General features: G+C 42.8%; 1 protein-coding gene across 2 annotated transcripts in view; it reads left to right on the forward strand.

Moving 5' to 3' along the window:
* LOC131952974 (putative E3 ubiquitin-protein ligase HECTD4) overlaps positions 1–17102 on the forward strand; it is a 95618-nt gene that overhangs the window by 1774 nt on the left and 76742 nt on the right. For both annotated transcript variants that reach the window (XM_059315936.1, XM_059315937.1), the window contains exons 3-13: positions 197–305; positions 391–535; positions 645–812; positions 1184–1367; positions 2347–2514; positions 2711–2824; positions 3251–3397; positions 5664–5878; positions 5968–6035; positions 7742–7902; positions 14534–14639. In XM_059315936.1, coding sequence (XP_059171919.1) covers positions 197–305; positions 391–535; positions 645–812; positions 1184–1367; positions 2347–2514; positions 2711–2824; positions 3251–3397; positions 5664–5878; positions 5968–6035; positions 7742–7902; positions 14534–14639 — 1585 coding nt within the window. The remainder of the gene's footprint in view (positions 1–196; positions 306–390; positions 536–644; positions 813–1183; positions 1368–2346; positions 2515–2710; positions 2825–3250; positions 3398–5663; positions 5879–5967; positions 6036–7741; positions 7903–14533; positions 14640–17102) is intronic.

Raw genomic sequence — 17102 nt, forward strand, 5'->3', positions numbered from 1 at the left:
TGTTATACCAAAATATTTTAAAAGTAATTTTCTCAACAAAGAAACAAGTGAATAAAACCATGTCTTATTTCATGTATTTTTTTGCTTCTTATTTTTGTGCGCTCCTAGGTATTTCATGGTTGAAATTTGTATACATTTAGAGTTATCAAACCTGAGTTTGTATTAGGCCAGTTGTATATTTTTCTTTTTTTTAAAGAACAAGATCTTGGTCGAAGTATCACAACAGATGGATGTTACCTTTATACAACAAACAGTTTTGGTAAAGGGATAGCAAAAGTTGGAACAGGCTTGCAGGGAACACTAAGGTAATGTTGTCGGTTACATCCCATTCTTTGTTTTATCACTTGAGTTTCTGATCCAAGCTACATCTGATAATGTGTACATTGACAGGGGCTTCATTTACAACAAGAACACAGAGCCTGGCCCAGGGCGTCTAGCCTTTGGTTCTGGCTTACTATTGTTTCGGCCTCAAAAATTTGACGCAGAATCAGAAGTTGACAATTTGATCCAGATATATGACAGGGACAAACTAGAAGTAAATTTCTTGTGCTTTCATTCTTAGCTTATGTTGTGTTTGTTGTAGTTGTTAAGTGGGTTGTTGATGTCCATGTGTAGCACTGTCTACCCTAGTCCATTTATTTCAGGCATTAAAAGTTGTGAGCAAGCCATCCGTATTTGTCCAGCCCGGTCCATGCACAACTGTTGGCTTCTGCAGTGATGGGGTCTATTTCTATTGGATGTGGTGCCCAACTCTTTTGCAAGATAAAAGCACAAAAAATGTCAATGTCAATCTAAGTGCATTCTATATGGAGGTAGTACACATAATAGTGGAATGGTCTTAAGCAAATAACTTGTTTGTTTGTTTGTTTAAGTTAATCCTTAGTGTTTGAGTGTTGTCAGTTGAGCTTAATGTTTGTGTTGAACTGTGAGCTTGTGTTGATCTGTGAGGTTGTGTTGATCTGTGAGCTTGTGTTGATCTGTGAGCTTGTGTTGATCTGTGAGCTTGTGTTGATCTGTGAGCTTGTGTTGATCTGTGAGCTTGTGTTGATCTGTGAGCTTGTGTTGATCTGTGAGCTTGTGTTGATCTGTGAGCTTGTGTTGATCTGTGAGCTTGTGTTGATCTGTGAGCTTGTGTTGATCTGTGAGCTTGTGTTGATCTGTGAGCTTGTGTTTAACATTGCAGAAAGAAGCTGAGGCCACAGCACTGAGACCTAGCGTGACACTACAAAAGAAGGAGGAGGCAGTGAGTAGAAATATGAACGAGGCCATCTTAAACAGGCTGAGACCCTTGCGGGGGTCCAACAGTGCCGCGACCCTTATGGCTCTGACAGGGGGTGAAGCTCTGGTGCCAACAAGGAAAGAAGATGGTGAGTCTAGTCTTGGTAGGCTTTAGTCTGTCTACAGTATTTGTCATGTCTGTCTATAGTATTTGTTATGTCTGTCTACAGTATTTGTTATGTCTGTCTACAGTATTTGTTATGTCTGTCTACAGTATTTGTTATGTCTGTCTACAGTATTTGTTATGTCTGTCTACAGTATTTGTTATGTCTGTCTACAGTATTTGTTATGTCTGTCTACAGTATTTGTTATGTCTGTCTACAGTATTTGTTATGTCTGTCTACAGTATTTGTTATGTCTGTCTACAGTATTTGTTATGTCTGTCTACAGTATTTGTTATGTCTGTCTACAGTATTTGTTATGTCTGTCTACAGTATTTGTTATGTCTGTCTACAGTATTTGTTATGTCTGTCTACATAAAGAAGATGGTGAGTCTAGTCCAGAGCTTCTTGCTGATAGGCTCCAGTCTGTCTAGTATTTGTTATGTCTGTCTACTTATTTTTGGATACAAAGTGTCTAGTTGATTGTACTTAAGCGTTCTTACTAGTCTAAAACAGTAGTAATACATTTATCTGACAGAGAGAGATTCAGACATAACGTATATGATATCATATATTACATTTCCAGTTTTATTAGTGTGACTTGTGTGTTTTATTGTGGTTAGGCCTGCAAGTTGAGCCTAATTTATTTTGATTTTGTATTTAACTTTTCCTTCATTAGTGATTGTTTGTTTGGGTGTCAGTTCTCTGTGTTTAGTCTAGTCTAGTGGTTCTGATGAAAGATGAACTTTGTGAATAGTGTAACAATATGACAGGCCAGCTGGTTGAGTATGTCATTCTGGTTTGAATGAGTTAAATGTCAGTACTGCTAGCACTGTGAGAGAAATGCTATGAATTTGTAGAATGTCCAGTCACTGCTTATGTCAAGGTTGTGTCTATGTTTCAGCTCCCAGTGCAGGGAGCACAATGTCTAGTCACTGCTTATGTCAAGGTTGTGTCTATGTTTCAGCTCCCAGTGCAGGGAGCACAAGCTGTGGTGTGCAGCTGAAGACCCTGGCTAAAACACCCCTGTACTGTGATGGCAACCATGTTGTCCTGCTGACTGTGCCCCCAGGGGCAGCCCCAGGGGGTGCGGGCAGGTCACTCTTTGGAGGGGGTCCTATTTCCAGTATCAGATGTAAGCCCAACACTATCTAAAAAACTTTCTTGGTTTTATACACTTTTATTTTCTCATACAGTGTTTTATACACTTTTATTTTATTGTGCAAGGTTTAATACATTTTTCTTAGATAAATGAATCTAATAAATATGTATATAATGATACATGACAATTGTAACTGGTGAAGAATTGAAGTAATGCCATAACATTTCAGCTTTGGCCAGTAACATGTGCTTCAATGTAAAAACTGGATTCTTTAGTGCACGAATGGATTTAATGGAAGCTAGTTCTAGTTCTGTAGGCAGGGGCACACCGCTCACACTTTTAGGTAAGTTCTAGTTCTCTAGGCAGGGGTACACCACTCACACTTTTAGGTAAGTTCTAGTTCTCTAGGCAGGGGTACACCACTCACACTTTTAGGTAAGTTCTAGTTCTTTGAATTCTGCGTTATCCTAAAAAAAAATGGCGGAAAGTTTTTGCCCCAACTTAAACTATATTTGATTGATGAGTGCACTGATCTTGAGGCCTACGTCGCAAGACCGTGCGAGCACATTCTACAAGTGCTTTTATTTAAATATCTAATTTTAACCTGGTTATTTTGAGTTTTGTACTAAAAAAAAACAACCCATGATGAGGTTACAGGATTGATCAGGGTCTAGGTCGAATAGTCTTTAAACTTGTTTAAAAAAAGCTGAATTTTTTGTGCGGTCATCATTGCACCACCTCCACCACCCTCCCTACCCATCTGTCACAGGTGCCTGTTTTGATATTGTAAACAACATGCTTTGGATGTCCAGTGGAGAGTATGTAGACCAGTTTTTTAACCCTGGGAACTTGCCACCCCACCACGTGTACTCCAGGCTGGGGATCCAAGATACATCACCTCCCTTCAATCTCACTGGTATGTACACAACTTGATAGTCTCCCTTCAATCTCACTGGTATGTACACAACTTGATAGTTTCCCTTCAATCTCACTGGTATGTACACAACTTGATAGTTTCCCTTCAATCTCACTGGTATGTACACAACTTGATAGTTTCCCTTCAATCTCACTGGTATGTACACAACTTGATAGTCTCCCTTCAATCTCACTGGTATGTACACAACTTGATAGTTTCCCTTCAATCTCACTGGTATGTACACAACTTGATAGTCTCCCTTCAATCTCACTGGTATGTACACAACTTGATAGTTTCCCTTCAATCTCACTGGTATGTACACAACTTGATAGTCTCCCTTCAATCTCACTGGTATGTACACAACTTGATAGTCTCCCTTCAATCTCACTGGTATGTACACAACTTGATAGTCTCCCTTCAATCTCACTGGTATGTACACAACTTGATAGTCTCCCTTCAATCTCACTGGTATGTACACAACTTGATAGTCTCCCTTCAATCTCACTGGTATGTACACAACTTGATAGTTTCCCTTCAATCTCACTGGTATGTACACAACTTGATAGTCTCCCTTCAATCTCACTGGTATGTACACAACTTGATAGTCTCCCTTCAATCTCACTGGTATGTACACAACTTGATAGTTTCCCTTCAATCTCACTGGTATGTACACAACTTGATAGTTTCCCTTTAATCTCACTGGTATGTACACAACTTGATAGTTTCCCTTCAATCTCACTGGTATGTACACAACTTGATAGTCTCCCTTCAATCTCACTGGTATGTACACAACTTGATAGTTTCCCTTCAATCTCACTGGTATGTACACAACTTGATAGTCTCCCTTCAATCTCACTGGTATGTACACAACTTGATAGTTTCCCTTCAATCTCACTGGTATGTACACAACTTGATAGTCTCCCTTCAATCTCACTGGTATGTACACAACTTGATAGTTTCCCTTTAATCTCACTGGTATGTACACAACTTGATAGTTTCCCTTCAATCTCACTGGTATGTACATAACTTGATAGTTTCCCTTCAATCTCACTGGTATGTACATAACTTGATAGTTTCCCTTCAATCTCACTGGTATGTACACAACTTGATAGTCTCCCTTCAATCTCACTGGTATGTACACAACTGTGTGTTGAGTGAATGTGTGACTAGTATGTTGAGTGACTGTGTGACTGGTATGTTGAGTGACTGTGTGACTGGTATGTTGAGTGACTGTGACTGGTGTGTTGAATGAATGTGTGACTAGTATTTTGAGTGACTGTATGTTGAGTGAACGTGTGACTTGTATGTTGAGTGAATGTGTGACTGGTATGTTAAGTGAATGTGTGACTAGTATGTTGAGTGACTGTGTGACTGGTATGTTGAGTGAATGTGTGACTGGTATGTTGAGTGACTGTGTGACTGGTATGTTGAGTGAATGTGTGACTGGTGTGTTGAGTGAATGTGTGACTGGTATGTTGAGTGAATGTGTGACTGGTATGTTGAGTGACTGTGTGACTGGTATGTTGAGTGACTGTGTGACTTGTATGTTGAGTGAATGTGTGACTAGTATGTTGAGTGACTGTGTGACTAGTATGTTGAGTGACTGTGTCACTGGTATGTTGAGTGCCTGTGTGACTTGTATGTTGAGTGAATGTGTGACTAGTATGTTGAGTGACTGTGTGACTAGTATGTTGAGTGACTGTGTCACTGGTATGTTGAGTGCCTGTGTGACTTGTATGTTGAGTGACTGTGTGACTAGTATGTTGAGTGACTGTGTCACTGGTATGTTGAGTGACTGTGTGACTAGTATGTTGAGTGACTGTGTGACTAGTATGTTGAGTGACTGTGTCACTGGTATGTTGAGTGACTGTGTGACTAGTATGTTGAGTGACTGTGTGACTAGTATGTTGAGTGACTGTGTGACTAGTATGTTGAGTGACTGTGTCACTGGTATGTTGAGTGAATGTGTGACTGGTATGTTGAGTGACTGTGTGACTGATGTGTTGAGTGCCTGTGTGACTGGTATGTTGAGTGCCTGTGTGACTAGTATGTTGAGTGACTGTGTGACTGGTATGTTGAGTGACTGTGTGACTAGTATGTTGAGTGACTGTGTGACTAGTATGTTGAGTGACTGTGTGACTAGTATGTTGAGTGACTGTGTCACTGGTATGTTGAGTGAATGTGTGACTGGTATGTTGAGTGACTGTGTGACTGATGTGTTGAGTGCCTGTGTGACTGGTATGTTGAGTGCCTGTTGAATCCCCAGACAAGCACCAGCTTCCTGTGAAGGTTGTGGTCAACACACTGCTGCACAATGTGGGCAGCATGTGCCTGCACCAGATGACTGTGGACAGCCCGCCTTCTTCTCAGCCAGAACAAACTGTTGACCTAAGTCACCTGACGCGAGTCACAGACATACTTGCCAGGGCAGTTCTAGACAAGGATGAGCAGGCAGTTCTGTGTTGCCTGGTTGTCCTGCAGGTAAGGTGCAGTTTTCTTGTTTGTAACCAGCTAGTTAAACACTGATAGATAGGTGGCAGCACTTGAAGCTTTACTCTACTTTCTGGCAGCTCATTTTTAAAACAAGTACAGCAGTGAGTGGAGACCAACCCACCAGTGAACAAATGAAAGTTACCAGGTAATCTATTGACACTCAGACCAAATACTTGCTAGACAAAGTTACCAGGTAATCTATTGACAGACAGACCAAATACTTGCTAGACAAAGTTACCAGGTAATCTATTGACAGACAGACCAAATACTTGCTAGACAAAGTTACCAGGTAATCCATTGACAGACAGACCAAATACTAGCTAGACAAAGTTACCCGGTAATCTATTGACAGACTAAATACTTGCTAGACAAAGTTACCAGGTAATCTATTGACGTACAGACTAAATACTTGCTAGACAAAGTTACCAGGTAATCTATTGACAGACTAAATACTTGCTAGACAAAGTTACCCGGTAATCTATTGACACTCAGACTAAATACTTGCTAGACAAAGTTACCAGGTAATCTATTGACAGACAGACCAAATACTTGCTAGACAAAGTTACCAGGTAATCTATTGACAGACAGACCAAATACTTGCTAGACAAAGTTACCAGGTAATCCATTGACAGACAGACCAAATACTAGCTAGACAAAGTTACCTGGTAATCTATTGACAGACTAAATACTTGCTAGACAAAGTTACCAGGTAATCTATTGACGTACAGACTAAATACTTGCTAGACAAAGTTACCAGGTAATCTATTGACAGACTAAATACTTGCTAGACAAAGTTACCCGGTAATCTATTGACACTCAGACTAAATACTTGCTAGACAAAGTTACCAGGTAATCTATTGACAGACAGACCAAATACTTGCTAGACAAAGTTACCAGGTAATCTATTGACAGACAGACTAAATACTTGCTAGACAAAGTTACCAGGTAATCTATTGACACTCAGACCAAATACTTGCTAGACAAAGTTACCAGGTAATCCATTGACAGACAGACCAAATACTTGCTAGACAAAGTTACCAGGTAATCCATTGACAGACAGACTAAATACTTGCTAGACAAAGGTACCCTGTTATCTATTGACAGACTAAATACTTGCTAGACAAAGTTACCAGGTAATCTATTGACAGACAGACCAAATAATTGCTAGACAAAGTTACCCGGTAATCTATTGACAGACAGACCAAATACTTGCTAAACAAAGTTACCAGGTAATCCATTGACAGACAGACTAAATACTTGCTAGACAAAGTTACCAGGTAATCTATTGACACTCAGACCAAATACTTGCTAGACAAAGTTACCAGGTAATCTATTGACAGACAGACCAAATACTTGCTAGACAAAGTTACCAGGTAATCCATTGACAGACAGACTAAATACTTGCTAGACAAAGTTACCAGGTAATCCATTGACAGACAGACCAAATACTTGCTAGACAAAGTTACCCGGTAATCTATTGACAGACAGACCAAATACTTGCTAGACAAAGTTACCAGGTAATCCATTGACAGACAGACTAAATACTTGCTAGACAAAGTTACCAGGTAATCTATTGACACTCAGACCAAATACTTGCTAGACAAAGTTACCAGGTAATCTATTGACAGACAGACCAAATACTTGCTAGACAAAGTTACCAGGTAATCCATTGACAGACAGACTAAATACTTGCTAGACAAAGTTACCAGGTAATCCATTGACAGACAGACCAAATACTTGCTAGACAAAGTTACCCGGTAATCTATTGACAGACAGACCAAATACTTGCTAGACAAAGTTATTTACTTTGAGTGAATCCCTACCCACCTTTTAAGTAAAGTTTATTTTTAGATCTTTGATCTGGAAACTTTTGAGCACTTCCTGCTTACCTGAAGGCCAACTGGATTTGTCCATGAAAAGAGAAGCTTGTCATGTGATCACTATAGGGCTGAGGTCTCTGTACCCCAGCACTGAAGACAGACACATCTTGCTGTATCAGCTGCTGACATCAGGTTAGCCCCTCCCTCATCTCTGCTCTTTAGTTCTCTATAGACAGACACATCTTGCTGTATCAGCTGCTGACATCAGGTTAGCCCCTCCTTCACCTCTGCTCTTTAGTTCTCTATAGACAGACACATCTTGCTGTATCAGCTGCTGACATCAGGTTAGCCCCTCCCTCATCTCTGCTCTTTAGTTCTCTATAGACAGACACATCTTGCTGTATCAGCTGCTGACATCAGGTTAGCCCCTCCCTCATCTCTGCTCTTAAGTTCTCTATAGACAGACACATCTTGCTGTATCAGCTGCTGACATCAGGTTAGCCCCTCCCTCATCTCTGCTCTTTAGTTCTCTATAGACAGACACATCTTGCTGTATCAGCTGCTGACATCAGGTTAGCCCCTCCTTCACCTCTGCTCTTTAGTTCTCTATAGACAGACACATCTTGCTGTATCAGCTGCTGACATCAGGTTAGCCCCTCCCTCATCTCTGCTCTTTAGTTCTCTATAGACAGACACATCTTGCTGTATCAGCTGCTGACATCAGGTTAGCCCCTCCCTCATCTCTGCTCTTTAGTTCTCTATAGACAGACACATCTTGCTGTATCAGCTGCTGACATCAGGTTAGCCCCTCCCTCATCTCTGCTCTTTAGTTCTCTATAGACAGACACATCTTGCTGTATCAGCTGCTGACATCAGGTTAGCCCCTCCCTCATCTCTGCTCTTTAGTTCTCTATAGACAGACACATCTTGCTGTATCAGCTGCTGACATCAGGTTAGCCCCTCCCTCATCTCTGCTCTTTAGTTCTCTATAGACAGAAACATCTTGCTGTATCAGCTGCTGACATCAGGTTAGCCCCTCCCTCATCTCTGCTCTTTAGTTCTCTATAGACAGACACATCTTGCTGTATCAGCTGCTGACATCAGGTTAGCCCCTCCCTCATCTCTGCTCTTTAGTTCTCTATAGACAGACACATCTTGCTGTATCAGCTGCTGACATCAGGTTAGCCCCTCCCTCATCTCTGCTCTTTAGTTCTCTATAGACAGACACATCTTGCTGTATCAGCTGCTGACATCAGGTTAGCCCCTCCCTCATCTCTGCTCTTTAGTTCTCTATAGACAGACACATCTTGCTGTATCAGCTGCTGACATCAGGTTAGCCCCTCCCTCATCTCTGCTCTTTAGTTCTCTATAGACAGACACATCTTGCTGTATCAGTTGCTGACATCAGGTTAGCCCCTCCCTCATCTCTGCTCTTTAGTTCTCTATAGACAGACACATCTTGCTGTATCAGCTGCTGACATCAGGTTAGCCCCTCCCTCATCTCTGCTCTTTAGTTCTCTATAGACAGACACATCTTGCTGTATCAGCTGCTGACATCAGGTTAGCCCCTCCCTCATCTCTGCTCTTTAGTTCTCTATAGACAGACACATCTTGCTGTATCAGCTGCTGACATCAAATTAGCCCCTCCCTCATCTCTGCTCTTTAGTTCTCTATAGACAGACACATCTTGCTGTATCAGCTGCTGACATCAGGTTAGCCCCTCCCTCATCTCTGCTCTTTAGTTCTCTATAGACAGACATTTCTTGCTGTATCAGCTGCTGACATCAGGTTAGCCCCTCCCTCATCTCTGCTCTTTAGTTCTCTATAGACAGACACATCTTGCTGTATCAGCTGCTGACATCAGGTTAGCCCCTCCCTCATCTCTGCTCTTTAGTTCTCTATAGACAGACACATCTTGCTGTATCAGCTGCTGACATCAGGTTAGCCCCTCCCTCTGCTCTGCTCTTTAGTTCTCTATAGACAGACACATCTTGCTGTATCAGCTGCTGACATCAGGTTAGCCCCTCCCTCATCTCTGCTCTTTAGTTCTCTATAGACAGACACATCTTGCTGTATCAGCTGCTGACATCAGGTTAGCCCCTCCCTCATCTCTGCTCTTTAGTTCTCTATAGACAGACACATCTTGCTGTATCAGCTGCTGACATCAGGTTAGCCCCTCCCTCATCTCTGCTCTTTAGTTCTCTATAGACAGACACATCTTGCTGTATCAGCTGCTGACATCAGGTTAGCCCCTCCCTCATCTCTGCTCTTTAGTTCTCTATAGACAGACACATCTTGCTGTATCAGCTGCTGACATCAGGTTAGCCCCTCCCACATCCCTGCTCTTTAGTTCTCTATAGACAGACACATCTTGCTGTATCAGCTGCTGACATCAGGTTAGCCCCTCCCTCATCTCTGCTCTTTAGTTCTCTATAGACAGACACATCTTGCTGTATCAGCTGCTGACATCAGGTTAGCCCCTCCCTCATCTCTGCTCTTTAGTTCTCTATAGACAGACACATCTTGCTGTATCAGCTGCTGACATCAGGTTAGCCCCTCCCTCATCTCTGCTCTTTAGTTCTCTATAGACAGACACATCTTGCTGTATCAGCTGCTGACATCAGGTTAGCCCCTCCCTCATCTCTGCTCTTTAGTTCTCTATAGACAGACACATCTTGCTGTATCAGCTGCTGACATCAGGTTAGCCCCTCCCACATCTCTGCTCTTTAGTTCTCTATAGACAGACACATCTTGCTGTATCAGCTGCTGACATCAGGTTAGCCCCTCCCTCTGCTCTTTAGTTCTCTATAGACAGACACATCTTGCTGTATCAGCTGCTGACATCAGGTTAGCCCCTCCCTCATCTCTGCTCTTTAGTTCTCTATAGACAGACACATCTTGCTGTATCAGCTGCTGACATCAGGTTAGCCCCTCCCACATCTCTGCTCTTTAGTTCTCTATAGACAGACACATCTTGCTGTATCAGCTGCTGACATCAGGTTAGCCCCTCCCTCATCTCTGCTCTTTAGTTCTCTATAGACAGACACATCTTGCTGTATCAGCTGCTGACATCAGGTTAGCCCCTCCCACATCCCTGCTCTTTAGTTCTCTATAGACAGACACATCTTGCTGTATCAGCTGCTGACATCAGGTTAGCCCCTCCCTCATCTCTGCTCTTTAGTTCTCTATAGACAGACACATCTTGCTGTATCAGCTGCTGACATCAGGTTAGCCCCTCCCTCATCTCTGCTCTTTAGTTCTCTATAGACAGACACATCTTGCTGTATCAGCTGCTGACATCAGGTTAGCCCCTCCCACATCTCTGCTCTTTAGTTCTCTATAGACAGACACATCTTGCTGTATCAGCTGCTGACATCAGGTTAGCCCCTCCCTCATCTCTGCTCTTTAGTTCTCTATAGACAGACACATCTTGCTGTATCAGCTGCTGACATCAGGTTAGCCCCTCCCTCATCTCTGCTCTTTAGTTCTCTATAGACAGACACATCTTGCTGTATCAGTTGCTGACATCAGGTTAGCCCCTCCCTCATCTCTGCTCTTTAGTTCTCTATAGACAGACACATCTTGCTGTATCAGCTGCTGACATCAGGTTAGCTCCTCCCTCATCTCTGCTCTTTAGTTCTCTATAGACAGACACATCTTGCTGTATCAGCTGCTGACATCAGGTTAGCCCCTCCCTCATCTCTGCTCTTTAGTTCTCTATAGACAGACACATCTTGCTGTATCAGCTGCTGACATCAGGTTAGCCCCTCCCTCATCTCTGCTCTTTAGTTCTCTATAGACAGACACATCTTGCTGTATCAGCTGCTGACATCAGGTTAGCCCCTCCCTCATCTCTGCTCTTTAGTTCTCTATAGACAGACACATCTTGCTGTATCAGCTGCTGACATCAGGTTAGCCCCTCCCACATCTCTGCTCTTTAGTTCTCTATAGACAGACACATCTTGCTGTATCAGCTGCTGACATCAGGTTAGCCCCTCCCTCTGCTCTTTAGTTCTCTATAGACAGACACATCTTGCTGTATCAGCTGCTGACATCAGGTTAGCCCCTCCCTCATCTCTGCTCTTTAGTTCTCTATAGACAGACACATCTTGCTGTATCAGCTGCTGACATCAGGTTAGCCCCTCCCACATCTCTGCTCTTTAGTTCTCTATAGACAGACACATCTTGCTGTATCAGCTGCTGACATCAGGTTAGCCCCTCCCTCATCTCTGCTCTTTAGTTCTCTATAGACAGACACATCTTGCTGTATCAGCTGCTGACATCAGGTTAGCCCCTCCCTCATCTCTGCTCTTTAGTTCTCTATAGACAGACACATCTTGCTGTATCAGCTGCTGACATCAGGTTAGCTCCTCCCTCATCTCTGCTCTTTAGTTCTCTATAGACAGACACATCTTGCTGTATCAGCTGCTGACATCAGGTTAGCCCCTCCCTCATCTCTGCTCTTTAGTTCTCTATAGACAGACACATCTTGCTGTATCAGCTGCTGACATCAGGTTAGCCCCTCCCTCATCTCTGCTCTTTAGTTCTCTATAGACAGACACATCTTGCTGTATCAGCTGCTGACATCAGGTTAGCCCCTCCCTCATCTCTGCTCTTTAGTTCTCTATAGACAGACACATCTTGCTGTATCAGCTGCTGACATCAGGTTAGCCCCTCCCACATCTCTGCTCTTTAGTTCTCTATAGACAGACACATCTTGCTGTATCAGCTGCTGACATCAGGTTAGCCCCTCCCTCATCTCTGCTCTTTAGTTCTCTATAGACAGACACATCTTGCTGTATCAGCTGCTGACATCAGGTTAGCCCCTCCCACATCTCTGCTCTTTAGTTCTCTATAGACAGACACATCTTGCTGTATCAGCTGCTGACATCAGGTTAGCCCCTCCCTCATCTCTGCTCTTTAGTTCTCTATAGACAGACACATCTTGCTGTATCAGCTGCTGACATCAGGTTAGCCCCTCCCACATCCCTGCTCTTTAGTTCTCTATAGACAGACACATCTTGCTGTATCAGCTGCTGACATCAGGTTAGCCCCTCCCTCATCTCTGCTCTTTAGTTCTCTATAGACAGACACATCTTGCTGTATCAGCTGCTGACATCAGGTTAGCCCCTCCCACATCTCTGCTCTTTAGTTCTCTATAGACAGACACATCTTGCTGTATCAGCTGCTGACATCAGGTTAGCCCCTCCCTCATCTCTGCTCTTTAGTTCTCTATAGACAGACACATCTTGCTGTATCAGCTGCTGACATCAGGTTAGCCCCTCCCTCATCTCTGCTCTTTAGTTCTCTATAGACAGACACATCTTGCTGTATCAGCTGCTGACATCAGGTTAGCCCCTCCCTCATCTCTGCTCTTTAGTTCTCTATAGACAGACACATCTTGCTGTATCAGCTGCTGACATCAGGTTAGCCCCTCCCTCATCTCTGCTCTTTAGTTCTCTATAGACAGACACATCTTGCTGTATCAGCTGCTGACATCAGGTTAGCCCCTCCCTCATCTCTGCTCTTTAGTTCTCTATAGACAGACACATCTTGCTGTATCAGCTGCTGACATCAGGTTAGCCCCTCCCTCATCTCTGCTCTTTAGTTCTCTATAGACAGACACATCTTGCTGTATCAGCTGCTGACATCAGGTTAGCCCCTCCCACATCTCTGCTCTTTAGTTCTCTATAGACAGACACATCTTGCTGTATCAGCTGCTGACATCAGGTTAGCCCCTCCCTCATCTCTGCTCTTTAGTTCTCTATAGACAGACACATCTTGCTGTATCAGCTGCTGACATCAGGTTAGCCCCTCCCTCATCTCTGCTCTTTAGTTCTCTATAGACAGACACATCTTGCTGTATCAGTTGCTGACATCAGGTTAGCCCCTCCCTCATCTCTGCTCTTTAGTTCTCTATAGACAGACACATCTTGCTGTATCAGCTGCTGACATCAGGTTAGCTCCTCCCTCATCTCTGCTCTTTAGTTCTCTATAGACAGACACATCTTGCTGTATCAGCTGCTGACATCAGGTTAGCCCCTCCCTCATCTCTGCTCTTTAGTTCTCTATAGACAGACACATCTTGCTGTATCAGCTGCTGACATCAGGTTAGCCCCTCCCTCATCTCTGCTCTTTAGTTCTCTATAGACAGACACATCTTGCTGTATCAGCTGCTGACATCAGGTTAGCCCCTCCCTCATCTCTGCTCTTTAGTTCTCTATAGACAGACACATCTTGCTGTATCAGCTGCTGACATCAGGTTAGCCCCTCCCACATCTCTGCTCTTTAGTTCTCTATAGACAGACACATCTTGCTGTATCAGCTGCTGACATCAGGTTAGCCCCTCCCACATCTCTGCTCTTTAGTTCTCTATAGACAGACACATCTTGCTGTATCAGCTGATGACATCAGGTTAGCCCCTCCCTCTGCTCTTTAGTTCTCTATAGACAGACACATCTTGCTATATCAGCTGCTGACATCAGGTTAGCCCCTCCCACATCTCTGCTCTTTAGTTCTCTATAGACAGACACATCTTGCTGTATCAGCTGCTGACATCAGGTTAGCCCCTCCCTCATCTCTGCTCTTTAGTTCTCTATAGACAGAAACATCTTGCTGTATCAGCTGCTGACATCAGGTTAGCCCCTCCCTCATCTCTGCTCTTTAGTTCTCTATAGACAGACACATCTTGCTGTATCAGCTGCTGACATCAGGTTAGCCCCTCCCACATCTCTGCTCTTTAGTTCTCTATAGACAGACACAGTCATGATACTGTAAGTGTTGAAGTGTTGGGGTGTTGATAAATGAAGTGTTTAACCTTTAGGTGATGAGAGCCCAGCCTTAAGACAGCTGAGGGATATGATACTGACAGAGTTTTCACTACAACTCAACTCCCTCCAGCCATCAGCTAAAGAAGAAGAAGTTTTACAGTAAGATTGTTTGCCTGACAACTTTGACAAATCTTCTTTATCAAACCACCTTTGTGTCTCCCAACATTTCTCTTGTCCAGGGTGTATTTATTTGTCCAGGGTGTATTTATTTGTCCAGGGTGTATTTATTTGTCCATGATGTATTTATTTGTCCATGATGTATTTATTTGTCCATGATTTTATTTGTCCAGGGTGTATTTATTTGTCCAGGGTGTATTTATTTGTCCATGGTGTATTTATTTGTCCAGGGTGTATTTATTTGTCCAGGGTGTATTTATTTGTCCATGATGTATTTATTTGTCCATGATGTATTTATTTGTCCATGATGTAATTATTTGTCCAGGGTGTATTTATTTGTCCAAGATGTATTTATTTGTCCATGATGTATTTATTTGTCCATGATTTTATTTGTTCATGATGTATTTATTTGTCCAGGGTGTAAGTTTTAGTCCAAGTTGAGGGGATAACTAATGTCTATTTGTCCAGGGGTTTACTGTGAGGGGATAACTAATGTCTGACATGATGTATTTGTCCAGGGGTTTACTGTGAGGGGATAACTAATGTCTGACATGATGTATTTGTCCAGGGGTTTACTGTGAGGGGATAACTAATGTCTGACATGATGTATTTGTCCAGGGGTTTACAGTGATAACTAATGTCTGACATGATGTATTTGTCCAGGGGTTTACTGTGAGGGGATAACTAATGTCTGACATGATGTATTTGTCCAGGGGTTTACTGTGAGGGGATAACTGTCTAACATGATGTATTTGTCCAGGGGTTTACTGTGAGGGGATAACTAATGTCTGACATGATGTATTTGTCCAGGGGTTTACTGTGAGGGGATAACTAATGTCTGACGTGATGTATTTGTCCAGGGGTTTACTGTGAGGGGATAACTAATGTCTGACATGATGTATTTGTCCAGGGGTTTACTGTGAGGGGATAACTAATGTCTGACATGATGTATTTGTCCAGGGGTTTACTGTGAGGGGATAACTAATGTCTGACATGATGTATTTGTCCAGGGGTTTACTGTGAGGGGATAACTAATGTCTGACATGATGTATTTGTCCAGGGGTTTACTGTGAGGGGATAACTAATGTCTGACATGATGTATTTGTCCAGGGGTTTACTGTGAGGGGATAACTAATGTCTGACATGATGTATTTGTCCAGGGGTTTACTGTGAGGGGATAACTAATGTCTGACATGATGTATTTGTCCAGGGGTTTACTGTGAGGGGATAACTAATGTCTGACATGATGTATTTGTCCAGGGGTTTACAGTGATAACTAATGTCTGACGTGATGTATTTGTCCAGGGGTTTACTGTGAGGGGATAACTAATGTCTGACATGATGTATTTGTCCAGGGGTTTACAGTGATAACTAATGTCTGACATGATGTATTTGTCCAGGGGTTTACTGTGAGGGGATAACTAATGTCTGACATGATGTATTTGTCCAGGGGTTTACAGTGATAACTAATGTCTGACATGATGTATTTGTCCAGGGGTTTACTGTGAGGGGATAACTAATGTCTGACATGATGTATTTGTCCAGGGGTTTACTGTGAGGGGATAACTGTCTGACATGATGTATTTGTCCAGGGGTTTACTGTGAGGGGATAACTGTCTGACATGATGTATTTGTCCAGGGGTTTACTGTGAGGGGATAACTAATGTCTGACATGATGTATTTGTCCAGGGGTTTACAGTGATAACTAATGTCTGACATGATGTATTTGTCCAGGGGTTTACTGTGAGGGGATAACTAATGTCTGACATGATGTATTTGTCCAGGGGTTTACTGTGAGGGGATAACTGTCTGACATGATGTATTTGTCCAGGGGTTTACTGTGAGGGGATAACTAATGTCTGACATGATGTATTTGTCCAGGGGTTTACTGTGAGGGGATAACTGTCTGACATGATGTATTTGTCCAGGGGTTTACTGTGAGGGGATAACTAATGTCTGACATGATGTATTTGTCCAGGGGTTTACTGTGAGGGGATAACTAATGTCTGACATGATGTATTTGTCCAGGGGTTTACTGTGAGGGGATAACTAATGTCTGACATGATGTATTTGTCCAGGGGTTTACTGTGAGGGGATAACTAATGTCTGACATGATGTATTTGTCCAGGGGTTTACTGTGAGGGGATAACTAATGTCTGACGTGATGTATTTGTCCAGGGGTTTACTGTGAGGGGATAACTAATGTCTGACATGATGTATTTGTCCAGGGGTTTACTGTGAGGGGATAACTAATGTCTGACATGATGTATTTGTCCAGGGGTTTACTGTGAGGGGATAACTAATGTCTGACATGATGTATTTGTCCAGGGGTTTACTGTGAGGGGATAACTAATGTCTGACATGATGTATTTGTCCAGGGGTTTACAGTGATAACTAATGTCTGACATGATGTATTTGTCCAGGGGTTTACTGTGAGGGGATAAC

Source organism: Physella acuta, unplaced genomic scaffold (genome assembly GCF_028476545.2).
Source record: "Physella acuta isolate Inbredline_101_S28 unplaced genomic scaffold, ASM2847654v3 ptg000897l, whole genome shotgun sequence".
NCBI lineage: Eukaryota > Metazoa > Mollusca > Gastropoda > Physidae > Physella > Physella acuta.